Source organism: Erpetoichthys calabaricus, chromosome 5, assembly GCF_900747795.2.
Source record: "Erpetoichthys calabaricus chromosome 5, fErpCal1.3, whole genome shotgun sequence".
In the NCBI taxonomy this organism is placed as follows: domain Eukaryota; kingdom Metazoa; phylum Chordata; class Cladistia; order Polypteriformes; family Polypteridae; genus Erpetoichthys; species Erpetoichthys calabaricus.
The window spans coordinates 200544928-200570584 of NC_041398.2; the positions used below are offsets into that span (position 1 = coordinate 200544928).

General features: G+C 39.1%; 1 protein-coding gene across 1 annotated transcript in view; it reads left to right on the top strand.

Moving 5' to 3' along the window:
* LOC114652863 (lipoxygenase homology domain-containing protein 1-like) overlaps positions 1-25657 on the top strand; it is a 282032-nt gene that overhangs the window by 230691 nt on the left and 25684 nt on the right. The window contains exons 41-42 of the mRNA XM_051927669.1: positions 2332-2449; positions 4014-4191. Of these exons, the coding sequence (XP_051783629.1) occupies positions 2332-2449; positions 4014-4191 (296 nt within the window). The remainder of the gene's footprint in view (positions 1-2331; positions 2450-4013; positions 4192-25657) is intronic.

Here is a 25657-nt window from a genome sequence, read left to right on the forward strand (position 1 = left end):
TTATTTATATTCTAGCAGCACATTCAATAAGCATTAGAGTAACCAGAAAGTTACTGAATTATATTTGAATATACTGAACAGCAGGTGAACATGCACACACACCTATAACGTAAATGTCCAGAACTACTGAGTTCCAGCATTCCTCAGCATGACAATTTAACCTTAACCACCCGACCTTGGCTTCTTCTAAATTTGCTGAAACATGATACCTTCAAGTTTTTATCAATTGCTAGAAAAAAAAATATCACAATAACAAGTTTCAAAAGGAAAGATAACCCAGTTTTTCTGAATGTAATTCTTTCCGTCGGTGGAATAGATAGATTTTTGAGCCCCAGGTTCACAGTAGCAGCTCAGGCTCACCGCCCATCTTTGTGGCTCCTTCCCATTCATTAACTGTTAACAAATATTCCCCGGGGGTAACATATGTATGTTGTCTTTTTGGCACTACTGTGCAGATGTTCTCAGATGTTGTATTGCTTGTGGAATGTCGAGGTAGAATTGGTGTATTGCTTGTGGCCCAGTAGCTTATTTACTGGCTTCCCTTATGTTAAGTACAGTTCACTTATTATTTATTTAATCATATTTAACCCAAGACTGTATGACTATCTGGGTTAAAAAATGAATAAAATGAAAGGTGGAATTATAATAATGTATCTACTTAATATTTCCACAACCTGAAGAACAACACAAAGAAAGAAGCAAAGGAATGCAATGTGATGAAGTCATTCCACTTTTTCCTCTGTCTGTGGATAATGAAAAAATAATCTGATTAATCATTCTGTTTTTCAATTTATGACACTTTTACACTTTAAAACATGAATTCTTCCAGCTGGGCTATTAAACAACTGAAAATTAAAAAAACAGACAAGAAAAACAATGAAAGGAAAAGTCCAGTTCATTTCACTCCAGTTCACTTCAGTGTACCCCTCAATTTCTGAAGTTATTCTTGGTTTATTTTGTTTTCGTATTAGATGAACCCGCTGCTTGGGCCTGTTGTGTGGACCCCATAGTTAATCATATTAGCCTTTAAAAGCCTCCCTGGACTGGGTTGTGTAGATGCTTTATACATCCATCCTTGATGTCACGCACTACTGCTATTAGAACTCATGAACATTACCTCTCCTGGTCCCAGTATTGTTTTACAAATATCATGAACCTCTACTCATAGCTTAGAGCACTTGGGGTTCCCAGGTGGTCTCCCATCCAAGTACTGGCCAAACCTGAGTGTGTTCATCTTTCGAGATCGGGCACACTGGTGTGGCCATAAGCACACTGATAGGTGGAGTGGTGGCTCTGAGGCTAGGGATCTGCATCAGCAATCAAAAGGTTTATGGGTTTGAATCCTGTAAATGCCAGAAGTGACTCCACTTCTTTGGGCCTTTGAGCAAGGCCCTTAACCTGATTGTCCTATCCTGGGTGTAATGTTACCTGCATCCAGCCCTGCAGGTCCTCCAACTTGCATAGAGAACTTGGGGGTTGGTGGCAGGACTGGCACTCTAGCCACTGTAAAAAAACTCACACTGTTCCAGTGTTCCGGGTCCTAACTTGGGATCTTGAGGTGGTTTGTCGAGTGGTGGGTGTGGCAACGCGCTGCTATATCAGTGCATGCTCCTGACCTCTCCTCTCTACTCATAGCAGCGGAGAGACTGGCCACCAGACACATCAGTGCACCTCAGTTTACCACTGACAAGTGGTATTGATAGTGTACTGTACATGCCCATAAACTCTTCATAGCAGAGATATTTTGGAGACAAACTATATAAGAAACTTCCAGACAACACATGCAGCGCATCAGCATACAAAGTAATCCATCCTAGCACTGTCAACAGCTGCCAATGGCCTGTCCACCTCCGCGTCCAACTACCCCTTACTTTAACTTTTATAAAAGCTGACCAACGCTGTAAGTTATCTTACAATAACATGCTCCATTCAAACGGATAGTGCCACCTTCATTAAGCATTACGTTATACCTGAACAATATCCCTTAATTCCAAAGTAAGAACATTTGCAAGATTTGTCTGCGTGACAGATATGTTTGAGGTTGGATTCTAAACTTGCACGATTTGTCGTATTCTGCTTAGTCATATTTTACTTGTCTGTTGTTTACAGTAATCAGTGAATTCTGTGACTTCTCACCACATTGTTTTGAATATTCAAAACATGAATCATATTCCTTAAAAGCACATTATATAAAATGACATTCTGGTGAACTTTCAAATCTATTGAATTCAATTATACAGTTATTTTGTCTGAGACTGTGTGACATTTTTTTAAAAGTAATTAAAACTGTTGATGTAGGAACTAAATTGCTTACCATTTGATATTTTGTAGATTTGAAAGAGGTCAAGAAGATAACTTTACCATGGAGATAGATGATATAGCTCCACTGAAGAAGATGCGGGTTCGAACGGAAGGGAAAGGAAGCCGTCCAGACTGGTTTTTGGAAAAGGTATATTGAACATGTAGTGAAAGCGACATTTAGAGTTAACGTTTTCCTACATTCATTTCTAAGAGCCTAATTTGTGGCTAAACAGCTAAATGTTCACTGTTGTGAAAATTGGTAAAAATATTTGCTAATCATGAATTTGCATTTTATTTTACATTTCTCGTAGTGTAGTGATCATTGCAAACGTTGAATAGTAAATAAATGCGACGTATGTAATTTAAAATGTAGATGTCCTGCTTACTTGGTGTTTCTGATCCCTTTCTAAATCAGCACAGCATTTCTACACATAACATTGAAAGTACATTTTTGCAGCTTTTGACAAAAGTTGATTTAGATTTAATTTTTAAAGTGATGCATTTAAAGCTCAAGGTCAGAAAAAGCACTTCACTTCCCACAGCAGAATGTCTCTCCAGATGGAAGAAGAGGAATTGTAGCTTGAAGGCTGAAACCAAAACATGATTAGTCAGCTACCCTCTAATTAACCACTTGGCCTAGTTTTTCATTTCCATATATCTGATGTGGTCACATTTCAGTCGACGGATCTTATAACACCGTTATCTTTAATGGAATAGGACGGATTTAGGTGTTCATGTTGGCCTCTGTAGTTGATAACAACAACATGGAGTATTTCTGTTATATGTGTTCATCTCTCAGATGCTCCCTGTAACACCCTGGAAGTACAAAGGAAGTAGTAAGGAAGCACAGCCATTATAGGAGGTGATTAAAATGAGACAAAAATGAATGACATAACAATTATTTATCTCCTCACCTAGTTTTGCCTCATATTTTGTACATGCTCAATTGCTCAATTGCAAAACCTACCCACTTACCAACTAAACAGATGTATGTATAAATTGTAATGTGTGAGTAAATTGTTTATTGATACCTTAAAGGACACAGATTTCATTCTTGACATTCAAAATGGCATCTGTACTACTACTAGGTGAATGCAATTGTGATGTTTATGAAGCTGCAGTCAAAGTATAGTCTTAACATCAGCGTCATGATGTTCTGCCATATGAAGGGCTATATTTCTTATGTACTGGTGAAAGGAGCACAAATAGAAGAGTCAGGCAAAAGTTATTCTTGCGGTCATCTGGCTGTTTATGGCAGAGCTGAAAGCCTTCTTTATGAAGTGTACTTGTCTTTCAAGAGATTTCATGTTTTTCTTTTTCTGGGGTTGCTATTTTCTTATCATCCAAATTTATTGGCAATCGAGTGTTGGTACAGTTGTGCTTATTTGCACCCTGACATAGCCTGGCAACCCTATGAAGGCGAGTTCTTCATACTTGAGTTAAGTTTGAGCCAAGTCCAGTTATTGTAATATTGATAACGTATAAAAGATTGATTGGTATTAAACATGAAACACATGCATAATTTCTTTTCAAAAATTTGTATTTAGATGTCTGCTATTGGTCATATAATTAGGTTCAAGCCAGATAAACTCAGAGGTATACCTTTTCTCTTTTTGCTATATAACAATGATTTCAGGATTTAAATACCATATTTTTCAGAACTTTTCTTAAACTTTATTAACCACATTAATTTTACTAATTTTATATTTTAGATTATCATGCGGAATCTCAGTGATCAAGAAGTATCAATATTCACATATAATGATTGGCTTTCAAAGACGCGAGGATCAAAGAGAACAGTGTTTTGTGAGTTGGCAGCAGTAATTGATGAAGAAGAGATGGTGGAAAAAACAACTTATACGATCCTGGTTAAAACAAGTGATATATCAGGTGGGCCTCTTCATCTTACTCATTCAGCACAAAATGTTCATTGCACTCTACTGATATATCGTTCTGGGCACCACAGTGACCTCACATAAGGTAACACAGGTTGCAAAAGTTGTGGAATTTTAGATTATCTTATATATAAACGTCTATGTGTGGAAGTGTGTGTGTCTGTCCAGCCTGGAAGTGAGAGGTGGAGTCGGGGTAAGGGCTCCACCGCCAAGGAAACAGAAACTCGCTAAGCTGGTAATAACACAAGCGAAGCCAGCATGTCAGCCGAATGAAACCTCAGAAGAAAGACAAAGTCGCTTAGCTGCTAACATCGGCAAAACGGTATCCCTTTTACTTTTCCTCCCGCCACTAATGCACAAGAGCTGCAAAGCCTGTCATCAAAATTAAACCTCCTAGGAGAGAGACGCCCAGAGTAGTTCCTTTCAATGACATGACATCTCTACATTTCAGTTTTTTTTTTGTGACGATTTCAATAGTTTCTAAGACCCCGGCTTTTTACAGCACAGGCTTACACAGCTAGTTTCAAATAATATCCTGTGTAGTATAGAAAGACTCAAGGCTGGGTACTCAAATTCAGATCTTATGAGTAACAGTCAATTTGACAGTAAAATACACTAAGCAAAATGAGACATTTCAGATCAGCAGCACACATTTTATGTTAGTCAATGCAAGTGGCATTCATGTGTATTTTAGTATTTGTAAAATAATTAAAACTGAAGATCTGGGTAAGGTTTTATTCACGGTGCATGTAAAATATTGTACATTCCCCCTGCTTAATGCAGTATTGGCAATTCAAGTGATAAAGAAGAAGGTGAAAGTTCAGTTGATAATGAAGAAAAAGTGCAAGAGGATGTCTACTAAAACTATATACGATAGAATAAAGGAAGTTATAATTCCTCCTGGAGATTACTTCTGCTTACTTTTTTCACTAGATCTATAGAGAATTAATCTGAAATTGCATAAGTTGCAAAAAAAGTCAAATGCTGAACAAAAGAAACATCAGAGAAATAAACAACAAGTAACTCAATTGCAGATTTTGAGCATGTCTGGTAATTTGTATTTGCACCAGAGTGTGTGCCATTCCTCGTTTTTCATCACGCTTTACAAAATATATGTTCTTGTGCAAGTAACAGTCTCAAAGCAATTTCCAGCCTGTGGTATGTGGTGAGAAGTCAAGCAAAATGGCACCTTTTATTGGCTAACTATAAAGATTACAATATGCAGGCTTTCGAAAACCTTTAAACCTGTAATCTTGTTAGTTAGCCAACAAAAGGTGTCATTTTGCTTGACTTGGCTAACATGGTACACCACCCTAGTACTACAGCTTGTGGTATTTAATATTACAACTTAAAAATGTTAAAGCAATTGCATTTTATAGTTAAATCATTAAAAAGGCATTCCTCCCATATACAGTTAGGTCCATAAATATTTGGACAGAGACAACTTTTTTCTAATTTTGGTTCTGTACATTACCACAATGAATTTTAAATGAAACAACTCAGATGCAGTTGAAGTGCAGACTTTCAGCTTTAATTCAGTGGGGTGAACAAAACGATTGCATAAAAAATGTGAGGCAACTAAAGCATTTTTTTAACACAATCCCTTCATTTCAGGGGCTCAAAAGTAATTGGACAAATTAAATAACTGGAAATAAAATGTTAATTTCTAATACTTGGTTGAAAACCCTTTGCTGGCAATGACAACCTGAAGTCTTGAACTCATGGACATCACCAGATGCTGGGTTTCCTCCTTTTTAATGCTCTGTCAGGCCTTTACTGCAGCGGCTTTCTGTTACTGTTTGTTTGTGGGCCTTTCTGTCTGAAGTTTAGTCTTCAACAAGTGAAATGCATGCTCAGTTGGGTTAAGATCAGGTGACTGACTTGGCCATTCAAGAATTTTCCACTTCTTTGCTTTAATAAACTCCTGGGTTGATTTGGCTGTATGTTTTGGGTCATTGTCCATCTGTATCATGAAACGCCACCCAATCAATTTGACCGCATTTAGCTGGATTTGAGCAGACAATATGTCTCTGAACACCTCAGAATTCATTCGGCTGCTTCTGTCCTGTGTCACATCATCAATAAACACGAGTGTCCCAGTGCCACTGGCAGCCGTGCACGTCCAAGCCATCACACTACCTCCACTGTGTTTTACAGATGATGTGGTATGCTTTGGATAATGAGCTGTTCCACGCCTTCTCCATACTTTTTTCTTGCCATCATTCAGTAGAGGTTGATCTTGGTTTCATCTGTCCAAAGAATGTTTTTCCAGAACTGTGCTGGCTTTTTTAGATGTTCTTTAGCAAAGTCCAATCTAGCCTTTCTATTCTTGAGGCTTATGAGTGGCTTGCACCTTGCAGTGCACCCTCTGTGTTTACTTTCATGCAGTCTTCTCTTTATGGTAGACTTGGATATCGATATGCCTACCCCCTGGAGAGTGTTGTTCACTTGGTTGGCTGTTGTGAAGGGGTTTCTCTTCACCATGGAAATGATTCTGTGATCATCCACCACTGTTGTCTTCCGTGGACGTCCAGGTCTTTTTGCGTTGCTGAGTTCACCAGTGCTTGCTTTCTTTCTCAGGATGTACCAAACTGTAAATTTTGCCACTCGTAATATTGTAGCAATTTCTCGGATGGGTTTTTTTCTGTTTTCGCAGCTTAAGGATGGCTTCTTTCACCTGCATGGAGAGCTCCTTTGACCACAGGCTATCTGTTCACAGCAAAATCTTCCACATGCAAGCACCACACCTCAAATCAACTCCAGGCCTTCTATCTGCTTAATTGATAATGACATAACGACAGACTTGCCCACACCTGCCCATGAAATAGCCTTTGAGTCAATTGTCCAATTACTTTTGAGCCCCTGAAATGAAGGGATTATGTTAAAAAAATGCTTTAGTTGCCTCACATTTTTATGCAATCGTTTTGTTCACCCCACTGAATTAAAGCTGAAAGTCTGCACTGCAACTGCATCTGAGTTGTTTCATTTAAAATTCATTGTGGTAATGTACAGAACCAAAATTAGAAAAAAGTTGTCTCTGTCCAAATATTTATGGACCTAACTGTAACATTACCATTACCTCCTATATTATTTCCATTTGAAATGTATTATTTTTAAGGTATCTATGGCAATCTAGGTTTTAAAGAATAACACACCTTCTAAAGGGAGTTAAAAGGGGGCATAATTAGGGCAAAGGTTAGAGTAAAAATCCACGAAAGCTTCAAGGCTTCAAAGGTATCAAGAAGGAGCAGATAGAAGCAGTAGGCTTGTTGTGTCATAAGTAAAATACTGTGGTATTATTGTCATAGATGTTCTTTTCTTTTGTTATACACAGAGTAGATGTGCTGAGGCCTCTTCACAAGTGTCATGGAGTACACATTGCAGGTCTCACCAATACTTTTGGTTATTGTGAGTTAATGAAGAATTGATTTTAAATGGTCAAAGAAGTCTGTGGTGGGCTGGCGCCCTGCCCGGGGTTTGTTTCCTGCCTTGCGCCCTGTTTTGGCTGGGATTGGCTCCAGCAGACCCCCGTGACCCTATAGTTAGGATATAGCGGGTTGGAAAATGGATGGTCAAAGATGTTTAAATATTGTAGTGATCTGCATATCATACATTAATGTCTATTGCACTATTGCTGTTGTTTTTATTCACATTGAATTTGTACTTTGTATCTTATAATGCAGGCATGTACTTTCAAAAATAGTATTCTACTGCACAAGCTGCTGAAACCTAATATGCATTAGATTAGTATTAAATCTATGACATTATTCACGGCTAATTTGCAAGAGAAAACAATGAACATAATGGAGCAATACGCTGCTGCTAGGCATTATTCTAAAGCTTGAGGCCTTCACCTGAGGGAAGCAGATGACATCTGGTCTTAAATGGTTTAGAAAGCTGGTTTGTTTAATTTTGAATGCTTGAAGAATACCCAAGAGGAAAAAAATATGAGAATAAAATCAGATTAAAATTACCAAACAGTGTAAAAGCTGCAATTCTTTGCCGATAAAACCATCAGTTTCTTGGTAATATAATAAAATGTAAATTTTGTGAAAGCTGCTAGAATAAACGTGGAAGCCTAACCACAGATGTATGATCCTAATTAAACACCTGCTCCTTTAGAGTTTAAAAACATGTGGCACAGTAATAAACAGATCGAAGTGGCTGTAAAGTAGTTGCTAAAAACACATTGACCAACAACAGTGGCACTGCTCCGTTCTTGTGTGTACACAGTCTGATTTCCGGATTTTCTACTTATGTGAACATACTGTGCTTGAGAGAGCTCTTTTTTCCCTTGGTAATTGTTTAAATGCTAATAGTTTAATTTAGGTATTGCAAACATGCATCAAATACTTTTTTTTTTCTCTTATTTGGTCTTCATCATGCTTATAAAACATCAGTAGATAAGTTATTCATCTTTGTACAGTATAGCATAATAAGACCATTTTATATTCTGGTAAAATTACTTGTTAAAATGTAAGATTCACAATGAAGTATGCAATATCAAGAGAAATGACTGATCCAAAGTGAAGTTATGTTAGTAGGTCACATAGCAAAGACTGCGGTGGGCTGGCGCCCTGCCCGGGGTTTGTTTCCTGCCTTGCGCCCTGTGTTGGTTGGGATTGGCTCCAGTAGACCCCAGTGACCCTGTAGTTAGGATATTGTGGGTTGGATAATGGATGGATAGATGGACATAGCAAAGATGCGTAACCACTTTACTGATGTCTTTATAAGTGTTGTTAACACTAGAAGAAGCCTATGATGCATTTTTGCAGTACCCAAACTAAAGTGTTACTGTTTAAACTAATATTCACATCATACAAATGTATTTTTCAACTTTGTAAGATTGCCCCGTGATAAGAACCCATCATCTTTTGGTTCCCCTCTACAGTGGTCTTTTGAGTGTCTGCCCTGATGGTGAGACTTACCTCTTCTGCAGGTTTGATTTAAGCTCATTCTAAACACAGGCTTCCACTATGCATTTCCAGTACGATCTCTTCGCTGTCCATCAGACACTCCGTTCATCTAAGTCAGCTCATTGTCAAATGGTGATCAGTTTACAGCGAGTGAGTGATTTTTATTAATCTAATGAAGCTCTCATATAAGTATGACTACATTAATGGTGTAAAAATCTGAGCCAAAACTTGCAGCTTTCAGAGCACAGTTTTCTGTCCAGTCCACCTCAGCTTCTAACAGGAAATCCCTGATGCCATCCAAGCTGAATGTGGACTCCTAGGAAGAGCAGCATGTCGCTAGACTCTATGGGTCTTGCAATAAGCAGTGTGATTTTTACACTTACAACATCACACAGTGTCTCAGACATTTGTCAGTTATAGATGTTATTTGAATCTTAATATCCTCTAAATTGAAGCTTTTTCTGTAGTTTAAGGACTCATGGTTTTATTCATTTTTGGCAAAATATCTTTGAATAAATTTAGCACAAGTCAGATGGAAATTGATGTACCCATTAACATTCTGTGCAGTCTAGCTGAGAATAAATAATTTAGCAATCAGCATGAAGTAACCTACAAAATAACGTTTTACTAAACTGCATTTTCCATTCTGATAAAGTCTTTCGTTGCAAACATGGATTGTTTCTTTGAGATTCGGCAGAAAAATATAAAGCCTGCAAGGACCAACTAACAGCTGCTTGCTAAGATTTCTCTGCCACTTTAATCAGGTCCCAAGACAGAGCTGGTTTGGGAGGGAGCTGAATTGGCCTTGGATTTGTGTCAGAGGTGACTAACCTAGCCTTTAATCTTCATACTGTGTACGTCTCAATAAAAATGATCTTCTATAAACCATTTAATAAGTTCTCATAATGTCCCATACAGAGTTTATCAGGCAAGGATGGTACAATCATTTACGCTGAATGAATAGGCTAGTGACTCATTAGCTGAAACCTGTTCTCCTGCATGACAAATAGTTTTAAATTAGGTACATTTCCTCGACAAAAATTAATCTACTTACTGTATGTCACAAGTCACTTGCATTTACTTTTATCTCCTTGTGAAAAAGAATGCAGAAGACCATCTTAGACACCACCCATATCAGGAACAAACCATTTGCTCCAACTGTGCCACAAATGGTATCGCAGCCTTCAGTACCACCAATACCTGCAAACAGCTTGTATTAACAGGCTGCTATGTCGGATACAGTCATCTGCTGACCTCTGACCCAGGCACTGTGACGTAAGCGCTTGTAGTACCATTCAGTTTGCCCTGTAGATTCACTGTTACCGGCCATCTGTAGCTCAGGTTGTCTGGCTGTTCCTTGTTCTGTCTGGTACATGCTGTTGTATATGTGACATTTATATATTTTCCAAGTAATATTTTATTGATATGTAGTGTTGTTTTTATTGCCATTGCTTTGTTTGATCTGTGACTGCTATGGTATAGCATTGTACCAAGTAATGCGTTGTCACTTTATTTTTAATATTTCTGACACAGTGGGGCTAGAAACAAATACTAGAAGGTACATTGACCATAAATTGAACGAAGAGAATTAAAATCATTACATTCAATAATTCCCTGTAGTATGTGGTGGTGACTGGTGCTATACTACATGGAGCTGGCCTCACCGTTGTTACTTACACTTGGCAGCAGGACCACTGGGGTAGCTTTTTTTTTTGTTTCCTTTTTAAAGACATTTTCCATGAACAGTATAATTTAGAAGTGAGGCCCCTTCATATTTTGTTATGTACCTCCTGTCCCAAAATTGGGTGCTACCAGATTAGAGTGGCACCATCATGCTCACTGACAAGAGAAAGTCAAAACACAGATTACTGTCAGGTAGACATTTAGATATGCAGTTTAAACCAATTGTGATGCTCAGTTTCCCCAGCAGTGTCTTTTTTTTTTTTTGCCCAGTCGTTCTACCGTTTGGAAATATCTTGATATTTTTATGGTTGTTGTGTAATTGGTTCTGATTCTGTTTGAATCTCCTGTTATTTTACTCTATGTTGATAGATAGAGAGATAAAACTTTATTTGTCCCCAGGGGTAAATATGGCTTTTTACAAAAGCTCTGTAAGTAAATAAATACATAAATAGATAAATATACTGTGTATAAACACACACTTTAGTCTGAACACACACCATAATGACTATAAAGCAAGAAAATTAAAAAAGAAAGAAAAGTTCTGACTTGGCTGTCACAATCCCAATGTGGTGTTATGCAGATGTGTTACTGTTGGTATAAAGGAGCCTCAGAGTAACATTTCTTGACACACTTCTGCTGATTGATTCATTGGCTGAAAATCCTCAGTGTTAATGTGTCAGAGAGAAGATGTGCAGCATTGTTCATAATCTCACTTGGTTTTGTTTGAATTCTCTCCTTCGCTACTACCTTCAGGGGGTCCAGAGTGTGTCCTATAATTGAGCTTACCCTTTTAATTTTCCTATTGATTTGGTGGGCCTCTCCTGAAGTGATGTTACCAGCCCAGCACGCCAAAATGTAGAAAATCGCACTGGCCATCACAGAGTTGTAGAAGATGTGAAGGATGTCACTACTTATACTAAAGGAACAAAGGAAGAAGAGCCTGTTCTGCCCTTTCTTATATAGTTTCTCTGTATTACGAGACCAGTGCCACCTGTCGTTGATGTGGACCCCCAAGTACATGTAGGAGTGGACCACCTCTACATCCACTCCAGGAATAGTGACCTGACAAACCGGCTGTTTGGTGTGGTAAAAGTCAATAACCAGTCCCTTGGTTTGCTGATGTTAAGACGCAGATTCTCTTTGCACCAAGAAACAACCTTCTTCACCTGACTCCGATATTCTGTCTCATCCCCTTTATCAAAACCCCCTTGAGTGCAGAAATATCTGAAATTGTCTGCAAGTGACATGACCTGGTGTTATATTTGTAATCAGAGATGTACAAAATGAAGAGAAAAGGAGACAGGATTGTTGCTTATGGTGCTCCAGTGTTGCTCACATCCTCATCAGACACACAGTCCTAGAGTCTTACAAACTGCCAACAGATAGTCCAATATACAGGACACCACAGGCTCATCCACCTGCATATTTCTGAGTTTAGCCCTTGATAGGGATGACTGCATGGTACTGAAGGCACTGAAGAAATCAAAAAACATAGTCTCCACAGTGCTGCCAGCTTTGTCCAGGTGAAGATAAGCCTTGTGGAGCAGATAGATAATTGCATCCTCAACTCCAGTCTTTATCCGACAGACAAACTGCATTGTGTCCAGGTGGTCCACCACAAGAAGATTCCTAAAGTCTACGACCAGTCTCTCAATGGTCCTCGTGATGTGAGACATTTGTACCACTGGTCTGAAGTCACTAGGTGAAGGGACACCTGCTTTCTTTGGAACAGGAACAATGCAGGATGTTTACAATAGCAGTGACACTTTCTGAAGCCTTAGGGACAAACTGAACAGGTGACAGAGGACACCACCAAAGTTGGTCAGCACAGACCTTAAGATCTCGAGGACTGACTCCATCTGGTATCAGAGCCTTTCCCGTGTGTAGCTTCCTCAGTTGTCTTCTGTACTTCAAATAGTAATAATCACGGCTCTGTGAACTCACCATTTCTATCAGAGTTTTCTCCAAGGGTCTATGATTTCTTTCTTTCTATGCATTTTACATTTGTTTGTGATTGCAAATTGCCTCCTTGTGATGAGAAATGGGTTAAAAAAAAAAAAGGACAGATGCAAGTTTATATACTGTGGCGTACAAGAATTGGTCAACATAGAATGTTAAAGCAGTTGTGTTGTGATACTTGTGCCATATCTGCCCTTTGAGGTTACACACACCTAACTGCTCACAATTTCACATCTCAAGTGCATTTTGGGATTAAGATGGCATCCTGGGTGTGAATTCTATGTCTGCTATGTTTGTGGACATTGCGTGTGTCCCCCCCCCCCCCCCCCCCCATGTCTTTGTGTGATGTCATCAAGGTACTTTCATCCCAAAGACGTGTATTGGCTGGTTTTTGTCCAAGTAGGCAGTACAATGTAAAGGCACCCTGTCCAGAGTTAGTTTCTTCCTTTGATTAGACCAAGTTCACATCAGGATATCATGGTCCATCAAAATGGGTTCCTAGAGTCGGTCTCCTTCACATGCAAAGCTTTGATGTGCTGCAATAAGAAGTGAAGCAAAGTGTGTGCGTTTCTGCCATGTCACAATATGCATCCACACAACATCTTTGTTCAGAAGGCTAATGTCAAGGTTTGATTTATCACCCTTTAATAACATCTCATCAGTCAAAGATATTCTGAAGCAACTAAAAAATGAAGTGCTGAGCAGCCAAGTAAGTAAATGTATTAGTGAGCAAGCACATTCAGGGAGACAGTTTTATACATATTTAATATTTATACAATATATTGTTACGGGTGTAAAAATTAACTGAGGAAAGTAACACTTTCTATGGTAACATATAATCAAAATGATGCAGCAAGAAGCATTGCAGCAAAAATGGGCAGAAAAATAAATGTAATAAGACATTATAAATACAACATCAGTCAAGGATAGCAGTGGAAGCAGTGCTGAATTACAAAAGTCCATAATCCCTCAGTTGTCAGAGCAACCAGATTCAAAGAAAGAGTAATGACAAAATCTGCTGCTGGCAGCATCGCCAGTTTGAAGATAGATCACAGAACCAAGCAAACGCAGTCATATGCAGATACTGGAGCCTTTCCACAGCAGGTACTTATCCTGCTTCAAGATAAAGCAAAATATTCCGAATATGTGTAGTAAGATTAATGAATGTGCAATGTTCATATAAGTTTGTATAAAACATTGATGGTCTATACGACTATAAAGGAAAAAAGGAAGCAGCCTTAGTGAAGCCTCACAGGCAGTGGCAGCCGCTACACTGACCCAAAAAGTCTTATTGCATCTATTAATTCTTTATCAGTTATTATAGGCAACATCAGTCTGCATTACTTAGTCCAGTTAAGCTTAACAGACTGCAACAAAAGGTACAGTGTTAGCACACAGTGTTAGTGCACATTATAGGCATGAACATTTATTAAAGCATTATGACTACTGCCTCACAGCTGCAGAGTTCTGGGTTCAGGTCCCATCCTGCTTAAAACCTTGTAGAGTTTACTTGCATATTCCAAATTTGTGCCTCTTAACCTTAGCTGATCTATTTGAGTGAGTCAGTGAGTGGCACCTAATATATAATAAAATACTAAAGTATATGTGTCTAGTCCATCTGAGCAATCTGATTGGTCAGTGTGGCTTTGGTGTGGTTAGTCAGTTTGATGAAAGAGAAAGTGCGATTGTGAGACACACAAGGAGGAGTACAGGTGCATGAGGCACACTGAGAGAGTCGCCTTTAAAGACAGCAAATATAAAACTGGACAGGATGGAAGAAAAAGTGACAGAGTCTGAGAAGCAGGCTTTACTGGAACATTCCTGAGAGGGGGACCACCGGTGAAGAGACATTCACACACGCAACTACAGAGGAAAAACACTGGAGGTACACGTAGGGCAAGAGATAGAAGATATTTTTTTAATTATTCTATTGTCTGTCTTTGACAGGTACCATGGCTAGTGTATACATTATATTATCTATATATATATATATATATATATATATATATATATATATATATATATATATATATATATATATATATATATATATATATATACAGTTAGGCCCATAAATATTTGGACAGAGACAACGTTTTTTCTAATTTTGGTTCTATACATTACCACAATGAATTTTAAATAAAATAACTCAGATGCAGTTGAAGTGCAGACTTTCAGCTTTAATTCAGTGGGGTGAACAAAACGATTGCATAAAAATGTGAGGCAACTAAAGCATTTTTTAACACAATCCCTTCATTTTAGGGGCTCAAAAGTAATTGGACAAATGAAATAACTAGAAATAAAATGTTCATTTCTAATACTTGGTTGAAAACCCTTTGCTGGCAATGACAACCTGAAGTCTTGAACTCATGGACATCACCAGATGCTGGGTTTCCTCCTTTTTAATGCTCTGCCAGGCCTTTACTGCAGCGGCTTTCAGTTGTTGTTTGTGGACCTTTCTATCTGAAGTTTAGTCTTCAACAAGTGAAATGCATTCTCAATTGGGTTAAGATCAGGTGACTGACTTGGCCATTCAAGAATTTTCCACTTCTTTGCTTTAATAAACTCCTGGGTTGCTTTGGCTGTATGTTTTGGGTCATTGTCCATCTGTATCATGAAACACCGCCCAATCAATTTGACTGCATTCAGCTGGATTTGAGCAGACAGTATGTCTCTGAACACCTCAGAATTCATTCAGCTGCTTCTGTCCTGTGTCACATCATCAATAAACACTAGTGTCCCAGTGCCACTGGCAGCCATGCACGCCCAAGCCATCACACTGCCTCCACCATGTTTTACAGATGATGTGGTATGCTTTGGATAATGAGCTGTTCTACGCCTTCTCCATACTTTTTTCTTGCCATCATTCTGATAGAGGTTGATCTTGGTTTCATCTGTCCAAAGAATGTTTTTCCAGAACTGTGCTGGCTTTTTTAGATGTTCTTTAGCAAGGTCCAATCTAGCCTTTCTATTCTTGAGGCTTATGAGTGGCTTGCACCTTGCAGTGCACCCTCTGTGTTTACTTTCATGCAGTCTTCTCTTTATGGTAGACTTGGATATCGATACGCCTACCCCCTGGAGAGTGTTGTTCACTTGGTTGGCTGTTGTGAAGGGGTTTCTCTTCACCATGGAAATGATTCTGCGATCATCCACCACTGTTGTCTTCCGTGGACGTCTAGGTCTTTTTGCGTTGCTGAGTTCACCAGTGCTTGCTTTCTTTCTCAGGATGTACCAAACTGTAGATTTTGCCACTTGTAATATTGTAGCAATTTCTCGGATGGGTTTTTTCTGTTTTCGCAGCTTAAGGATGGCTTCTTTCACCTGCATGGAGAGCTTCTTTGACCGCATGTTGTCTGTTCACAGCAAAATCTTCCACATGCAAGCACCACACCTCAAATCAAATCCAGGCCTTTTATCTGCTTAATGGATAGTGACATAACGACAGACGTGCCCACACCTGCCCATGAAATAGCTTTTGAGTCAATTGACCAATTACTTTTGAGCCTCTGAAATGAAGGGATTGTGTTAAAAAATGCTTTATTTGCCTTACATTTTTATGTAATCGTTTTGTTCACCCCACTGAATTAAAGCTGAAAGTCTGCACTTCAACTGCATCTGAGTTGTTTCATTTAAAATTCATTGTGGTAATGTACAGAAGCAAAATTAGAAAAATGTTGTCTCTGTCCAAATATTTATGGACCTAACTGTAAACTCCTAAGCCTAAAAGTGAAACGGTGATGTTTTTATGTCACATTTTTTGTCATATTTTAAATCGGGCTTATTTTAAAATCTACATATATATGTTCCTTTTCAGAATTTATTGAACTTTAATATGATGTTGTTACATTTTCAAATTCTTATTCCATTTTTAAATTATAAACTAAACGAGTGTCAGAGATGTGAAGTGGCTGGTGTTTAGTGCAGGTAAGGGGGGGTTGGCGAGTGAAGCAAGCAGGGGGGAACCCCCTAGTGTGTGTATATATATATATATAGTTTTTTCAAAGTTTGCTTGATAGGCAATATTCAGTATAAATGTAAATTTGTATATAAGTCCTGGATCAGTGTATTCAGAAAATGGATGTATATTTATAAATATGCAGGAGTGGCTTGTTGGCACAAGGGTGCTCTGATAGATTCATGAAATGGGGAATGAATCCCAGACTGGTCACTGTCAAACTGATTAGTTTTACAATTTTCTACTTTTCCTTCTGCTGTGCATCCCAAAAATGAACAGTTTAGATTACTTAGTGGAGCTTTCTGTCTGATTTTGGATGTGCCCGTGAGTGTGCCCTGCTTTGGACTGGCACTGTGCTTCATTTATACTTATGTGTAATAGTCTCCAGCCTTCCACAACTCTAAATTGAACTAAGCTGCCTTGAGAATTGTATTTAATTGTACGGTGTAGTCGTTCCATCCACACAGTTTCCTCCTACAAAAATATATAAAGATATTTCAAAGTTAGTTACATGACAAAAGAGATTCACTGAAATACATTGAATCATTAGGGCCTTGTAAAGTGAAGCACATTCATTTTGATCCAGCGAGATGTACAGTATGTTACCATAACTTTCCAGGAACAAGGGATGTTAAGTGGAACATGAGAACATGACAAATGGCGTGGGGAATGGAAAGTGAAGCTTCTTATCTACTAAAGAAACCAGCAGTCAGGACTCATGTGGTGGTTGAAGGTTGCAGTCTCTTGATTGTATCCCATAAAGTGCATACAGAGTGCTCTAATATACCTGAAATCAGAGTTACAAAATTGCAAGCATCAAAAGTATAGGCCTACTCATTTGACATGAAAGCAATAAAAATGAGCTCAATGTCATAATGTCAATGTGTCATTTATCTGCTGTTAAGGGATAAACGGATTGTCTGAGGATAACTGCAAATAGTTAAAGGCCAGGGTGATGGTAAAGAAAACAAAAAACAGGTCAGAAGTCATAACTAGCAGCTCAAATATAGATAGATAGATAGATAGATAGATAGATAGATAGATAGATAGATAGATAGATAGATAGATAGATAGATAGATAGATAGATAGATAGATAGATAGATAGATAGATAGATAGATAGATAGATAGATAGATAGATAGATTCTTCTTTATTAATCCCCAAGGGGAAATTCACATACTCCAGCAGCAGCATACTGATAACTATCAAGTGCTATCGAGGTCAATTGACACTTCCAGTGGTATTGCCTAAATAGTAAAAACAATATACAGTATTAGACAAAGTCAATTTTACAGGACAAGATCAAAATATAAAATTAACAATCAAAATGTGATCTGCAGATCCAAAACCCACAAAATACATAAAGACAATGTGCATAAAATCCAATACTTTTACATCATTGATAAATCACGACAAGCCAATTCAGGTTGCTGGAGCATCTTGGGAGCAATTCTTCTTCTTCTACTGACCGCGGCCCACGGAGGGAGGCAGCATTTGAAGCAGTCTGAACTTTGAACCTCTTGACTAGCCACCGTACAACTGCTGATCTGCCTTAGGGAGCTGGAACCTGGAGAAGGAGAAAGGAGATCCTAACCCACTCTATGTCCTCAGGGGTTTTCTCTGAGCATTGTGGTCTTGTTATGTCCACATCCATGGCTATGACAAATGAGGTGTACTTAAGAAATATATTAAAGTAATCTTCAAAATCACAGCAGAAATCAGAAAGAGCAGATGAAATAACTTAGAGGGAGATGATTACAATTCATTGACTGGGATTGACTCTGACCCCACAACCTTGAACGTAATTAATGTGGTTTAGTAATGGATACGTGATTGTGATTGTGAGTTGCACAGTGATTGTTTGTTAAACAAGAGGGTTCAAATACTGCACTTTAACTCAATGATTACTTTATTGTTAATCTAACAACTGTGTACATTTTTGCATTGTGTACTAATATCTTTAATTTAATACCTGCACAGGTTATGTGATGCTAGGGTTGCTCAGGCAAGTAAGGCTTCCTTCCCAGCCTTTAGAGTCGACCTCTACTGTTTAGAGAAAAATGGCACAGTTCAAAGAAAAATTCAAGGCTACAAACAGGCCTGTTTCCTAGTCATCAGAGTAGGGTCTTCTTCTATTATTCCAAACCGTACACCCTCAGGCCTGTCCTGTTCAGTGTCCAGATGTGAACTGACCTCCTTCTTTGGAGTTCTCTGAATTATGGTGACCCTGGATCATGTGACTACAATGAACAGCCCTCTTACTGGTCTTCACCTAATTGGACAGGACACTATGGCCTGCAGATGTTTTGGGTCACCTTTTCTAAGAAGAGTAGAACATGCTTTGAGGCATCTGGAGGTTCTTGTCTTAGCCTCCACTGTTTCCTGGTGTTTCTGACTAGGTCCTCCCAAGAAGGAGGACTGAATTGTGATAATTTGATTTGACTCGTTTGACTACATTATCTTGTACTTCTACCTCTCAGTGTCACAGATTTTCTCTGCAAAGCTATTTTGTATTCTGCTTATGGATAGTTGCCACCATTCTGTGACCATTTGGCCATGTGACAATGTTGCTTATGGTTGCTTTGTCTTTTGCTGGTCACATGATGCATGTCAGCTTGCTCTTAGAAAAGATGGCAGTGCTCATTGTATAGAGTCCTAATTTGTAAGTGGCCCATTTTTACTCTCAGTTTCTTTTTTCTTGCTTAGTGCAGCAGTTAGCTAAAAGATGCGACCACAAAGATTTAGCATGAACATCTTCTGCTTATTTTTCAACTCTCTCTGCAGGTTGCGATTTGATGTTTGACTGTTATTCTGGTTTCTGCCTGTCTCATTCTTTTTACGTTCATCTCTGAGTAATAATTTTGTGTAAATACGTCCCTTTAAGAATTTTGTTTGTATCAGTCCAATATACTGTATGCTGGTAAGTGTGACATTCATATTTGAGAAACACATCTTTAGAACTAACTAACTGTATCCTGGAGCCGTGATCAGGAGGCTATTCCTCATCTGCTTGTTTTTGCATGTTCTCTCGGGTTTTGTGTGGGTTCTGTTCTTGTCTGGCTGAAGTGGGCTGATAGTACTTGTTAATCGATATCTTAGCTACTTTTTTATTTTATTCTTGTTTGACAACTTGTAAGGATATAGTATATAGTGGTACCTCTGGTCACAACCGTAATTCGTTCCAAAACTCTGGACGTGACCTGATTTGGTCGCGACCCGAACGTAATTTCCCCATAAGATTGTATGTAAATACAATTAATCCGTTCCAGACCATACGAGCTGTATGTAAATATTTTTTTTTTAAGCACAAAAATAGTTAAGGTTATACCATAGAATGCACAGTGTAATAGTAAACTAAATGTAAAAACATTGAAAAACACTGAGAAAACCTTGAACAACAGAGAAAACTAACATTGTAAGAGTTTGCGCTAGACCCTTATGGACCGCTCGCTGTAAACTTTTTTATAAGTTTTAAGCACAGGGAAAAAAAATTAAATGCCACTTCTCTTGCGAAACGTTTCAAACCATGCCTTTAAATTCCTCACCTTCACCACTCAAAGAAGGATTTTTTTTTAGCAAATCTTCATGAATCTTCCTGGCTTTCTCACATATGATCGCCTCGCTTACGCTATCCCCTGCAAGTTGCTTCTCGTTCAACCACTCTAGCGACAGTTTTTCCACCTTTTCCAGCACTTGAGGCCTCTGCTTGGTTAACATTGTAACTCCTTTTGCAACATCAGCTGCGTAGGGAAACTGGCCGCCAGTGTTTTTGTTCGGCACCAGAGTGTGTGGTCGTGAACAGATGCAAAATTTTGGCAAACTTTTTGATCGTAACCTGATTTGTACGTGTTCGGAAACGTTCGTGACCAAAGGTTCTACTGTAGTTGTTTTCACTGTATCTATTTGTTTTAATAATTGCAGGAATGTATAGTTCAATGGGTCATTCTGAGTGAAACAGCAAACAGACCCTACATTTTTAGGTCCAGAGCCTCAGCCAGTAAACCACCCTGTATGCCAGTGCTGCCAGGATGGGTTTTGCTCCCCATGACCCAGTAGTGTAATAAGCAAATTTAGAAAATGCCTGGAAATCACAATTCCACCATGTTGTGGTGACATAGATTTTTTATAATCGTACTGGATGATGGCAATCTAGCTCATATACAGCTGATTCAGAAAGTATTCAGACCCCTTCACCTTCTGCATGCTTTTTTGTGTTGTAGATTTAATTTTAAATGGATAAATTTGCCATTTTTGCCAATCAATTTGCTCTCATTAACCTATGACAAAGCGAAAACATGTTTTCAGAATGGTTTGCAAAATTACTAGAAATCAAAAGCTGAAATCTTTCATTTATGTCAGTAATTAGACCGATTAGAGGGCACTCCAGATCGTGGTCAGGTCTGTCCAGTTTGCTTTGGTTATCCTTGAGGTGTGTCAAGAACATGGCTGGAGTCCATCCGTGACAAACTGAATTGACTTGACTTCATTCAGAATGGCACACAACTGTGTATATAAGGTCTCACAATTCAAACTGCATGTTAGGACAAAAACCAAACCATGGAATCCAAGGAACACCTCTGCAAACCTCCATGATCAAATTGTGGTGAGGCAAAGATTAGGGCAAGGGTATAAAACCATTTCTAAAAGTTTGAGTGTACCCAGAAGCAGAATGGCCTCAATAATTGTGAAATGGAAGAAGTTTGGAACCACCAGGACTCTTCCTAGAGTTATTTGTTCTGCCCAAACTAATTAACTGGACAGAAGAGTCTTGCTTAGGGAGGTGAACAAGAACCCAACGGTCACTCTAATAGAACTTCAGAAGTCCTCTGCTGACATGGGAGAACATATTGGAAGATCTATCATCTTAGCTACACTCCTTCATTCAGGCATTTTGAGCAAAAGGCATTATACAGTTTCTAGGTCTCTGGCAACATGTGGACCAGTTTCTCTGGACAAAAATTAAACTCTTGTGGCAGAACTCTACGCACTGTGTCTGGTGAAGACTATTCACTGTTCATCCCCTGCCTAAGTCCATCTCTATAGTGAAGCATGGATGGTGGTAGCATCATGCTGTGGTGGTCTTTCACAGTAGTAGAGACAGAAGACTGGTCAGAATTGAGAGAAGGATGAATGAAGCCCAATACAAAGCAGTAACCCCTGCTCCAGAGTGCACATGAGCTCAGACTGTGGCGACAGTTCACCTTTCAAAGACCCAAGGCAACGCTGGAGTGGCTGGGTAGCTCAGCCAAAGCCCAGACTTAAATCCCCTTGAGGAGAGACCTGTAGATGGTACTTTACAGATGCCTCCCATGCAGTATAGTGGGGCTTGTGAGGATCTGCCAGGAAGAATGGGCTAAACTGCCTAAATCCATGTGTGCAAAGCTTGCATAGACTTACCCAAGAAAACTCAAAGCTGTGATTGTTGCCAAAGAGCCTTCTATAAAAGAACTGAATGCTTAAAAACTGAAATCTTTCATTCATTTGAATTTTAATAAATTTGCAAACCTTTCTGAAAACATTTTCATTATGGAGTATTGAGTGTAGATTGATGGTCAAAAATGGCAAATGTATCCATTTAATATTAAATCTACAACACAATAAAATGTGCAGGAGGTGAAGCAGTCACAATACTTTCTGAATCTACTAATGATTGTTTAGGTTTAGAACTTTATTTTTGTAGGTAATTTTTCTGAATTATGTGGCTCTTGACCAGTATTGTTAAAACCTTTTAAAGTCTGTATAAAATGTTTGGAAATGGACAAAGGAAAGGGTTGCTGCAAAGTAATCTAATAAAACTGATTCCGAAAAGAAAATGGGATTTTACGGTGGCAAGTCACCTTTCACTGTGATTGAGTGATAATGAGCTGTCATTAGCAGACATGCTTGGGAGACGGTGCAGCGGGCAATCTATTTGGCAAGTAATTGGGGGATTGCTTTTCACAACCGTCTAATTCTATACAGCTGAATGGGAACTCTCACTAAGCATTAAGATTTATATGCCACACGAGTAATTAGTGGTTTTTAACTAATCGCCATTGTGGCATACCCCTTCATGCGGACCATAAAACCATCTGTTGGAGTAAATCGTTTAGACTCTTTGAATTGAAACCTTCTGTACTGTAATGTATGTTAATTTAAATAAACAAATCTAAAGTCAAAGTACAGTAAATATTCACAAGCTTTTACAGTACATAGTTTTACACTGTAAATGTCCAAAAACCGAATTGGACGAATGGACTTAAGTTTACCATAAAATACTGTGTACCCGAGTGCTTTGTAAACATGACTGCTTGTTGGCGGTAAAGATGATAATAAAGCAATCTCAGAGGTGGCACAGTAGCCGCATGGATAAGCGCCAGCCCTTTGTTCCCAACCACCAACCTCATCCATCAAACAAGAGCATCTGACTGCCTATTTCTTTTCCAGCTGCCAGACTTTGGTTAATGACTAATGTTACAAATTACACCAAGCATAAAATGAATGGATTTTTTGGAATGTGTTATAAATGGGATTTCCCTCTCTCACTTCTGTACACTAGTTGTGCAAATGGCAGAGTCGTCATACAGTGGGCCTGACACTTTTAAATAAATTCCAGGAAGCAGATGCCCCCGTTTTCCTAAGAATTATAATTAACTGATAGGCCTGTTTAAAATAAGCCTTTTTTTTCTCACCATCAAATGCTCTCAGTTGATAGTTAAACACATGCAAATCATCCGGCACTGTGCTGCTCATATTTAAAAACTGTACCTGCCATGCAGATTAAGACCTTCCGCTGAAAACGTTTGTTTTGAAATGCAAAGTGATTTTTGGTACATTATTACAAGTAAACCTTTAAAGCGGAATGCAGGGGAAAAGGCACCGCTAAACAAGACTATCGAAAATGTCAATTATGAATTACTCTTTAACTTCCTTCTGACTTTTTTTAAATATCACAGTAGAATTACATGGAGGCACAGTGGTCAGTGCCACTTCATAGCTGCTGGGCTCAAGATTCACTTTCTTGCACCTTCACCTTGGGCCTACGCAGATTTTCTATCACCTCCCATATAACTATAGGAACTTTGTTCACTTTATTTCGGTTTCCTAGCGAGACACAGAGTTGTTAGAAGTTGCATGTTTTCCTCAGTGTCCGCTTAGTTTTTGCCTGGGCTTCACAGCTCTAGGGATCTTGGCCTGATTCCCTTCTAGTTCACAGTACCTGGCTGTGACCATAAAAGCTGTCACTGGAGATCACAGCTCCGGGGACCGGGACTCACTGCTGTGAGTGGAGTTTGCACATTTCCTTCATATTCATGTGATTTTCTCTGGCTGTTACAGCTCTAAGAACCTGGGCTTGTTTATAGATCTGGTGGCTTGTCTCTCTCTATGTCTGCATAGATGTTCACTTGCCTCACGGCTCTAGGCACATTGGACTAATTTAGGAATGGGTCACCGAGTGCATGACTTTTTTGCTTGGGTCTTCTCTGTGTCACCCCACCATTTCACCGTTTTCATAGATTCTGCATATTCTCCTTTAGTCCACATACACTCACCGACCCCCTTTTGCCTTCAGAACTGCCCTAATTCTTCATGGTATAGATTCAACAAGGTGCTGGAAACATTCCCCAGGGATTGACATGATAGTGTCAAGCAGTTTCTGCAGATTTCTCAGCTACACATCCATGATGTGAATCTCCTGTTCCACCACATCCCAATGATGCTCTGTTGGATTGAGATCTGGTGACTGTGGATGCCATTTGAGTACAGTGAAATCATGGTCATGATCAAGAAACCAGTTTGAGATGATGTGAGCTTTGTGACATGGCACATTATCCTGCTGGAAGTAGCTAGCAGAAGATGGATACACTACAGTCATAAAGGGATGGACATGGTGGGCAACAATATTCAGGTAGGCTGTAGCATTTAAACAATGCTTAATTGGTACTAAGCAGCCCAATGTGTGCCAAGAAAATATCCCCCACACCATTACACCACCACCACCAGCCTGAACCGTTGATACAAGGCAGGATGGATCCATGCTTTCATGTTGTTGACACAAAATTCTGACCCTACCATCTGGATGTCATAGCAGAAACTGACACTCATCAGACCAGGCAATGTTTTTCCAGTCTTCTGTTGTCCAATTTTGGTGAGTCCGTGTGAACTGTGGCCTCAGTTTCCTGTTCTTAGCTGACAGGAGTGGCACCTGGTCTTTTGTCCTGCTGCTGTATCCCATCTGCTTCAAGTTTCAATGTGTTGTGCGTTCTGAGATGCTCTTCTGCGTACCTCGGTTGTAACGAGTGGTTATTTGAGGTACTGTTGCCTTTCTGTCTCCTTGAACAGATTTTCCCGTATTTGGTCTGCAGAGACAACAGAACTAGGTTTAGCACATTCTGCCTAAATCTGTCTGGTCATTCTCCTCTCACCTCTGGCATGAACAAGGCTTTTCCACCCAGAGAACAGACCCTCGCTAGATATTTTCTCTTTTTCTGACCATTCTTTATAAACTCCAGATTTGGTTGTATGTGAAAATCCCAGTAGATCATCAGTTTCTGAAATACTCAGACCTGCCCATCTGGCACCAACAGCCACACCACGTTCAAAGTCACTTAAACCTTCAGTTAGATTAAAAGGTCTTCTGAATGACAGGAGTTTTGCGTTAATTAGTGAATCTCAATTGGTCGTGTATGTGTGTGTGTGAGTGATCCTTGTGGTTCCTACTTTGTACCGAGTGCTGCCAGGATAGGCTCAGGCTCCAACCCTGAATTGGATTGGCTGGATTTAAGAATATCATGGCATGTTAGGCTTCAGAGTAGCACTGTGGTTAAAGCTGCTATCTCCCAGACCAGGAATATGGATTTCAATCCGGTCCTCAGCCATCTTCTTTTTGTGGTTTGCACATTCTCCCTGTGTCTGTGGGTTTTTCCGAATGTTTCTTTATTTCACAGGTATAAAAACATGCGTGTTTA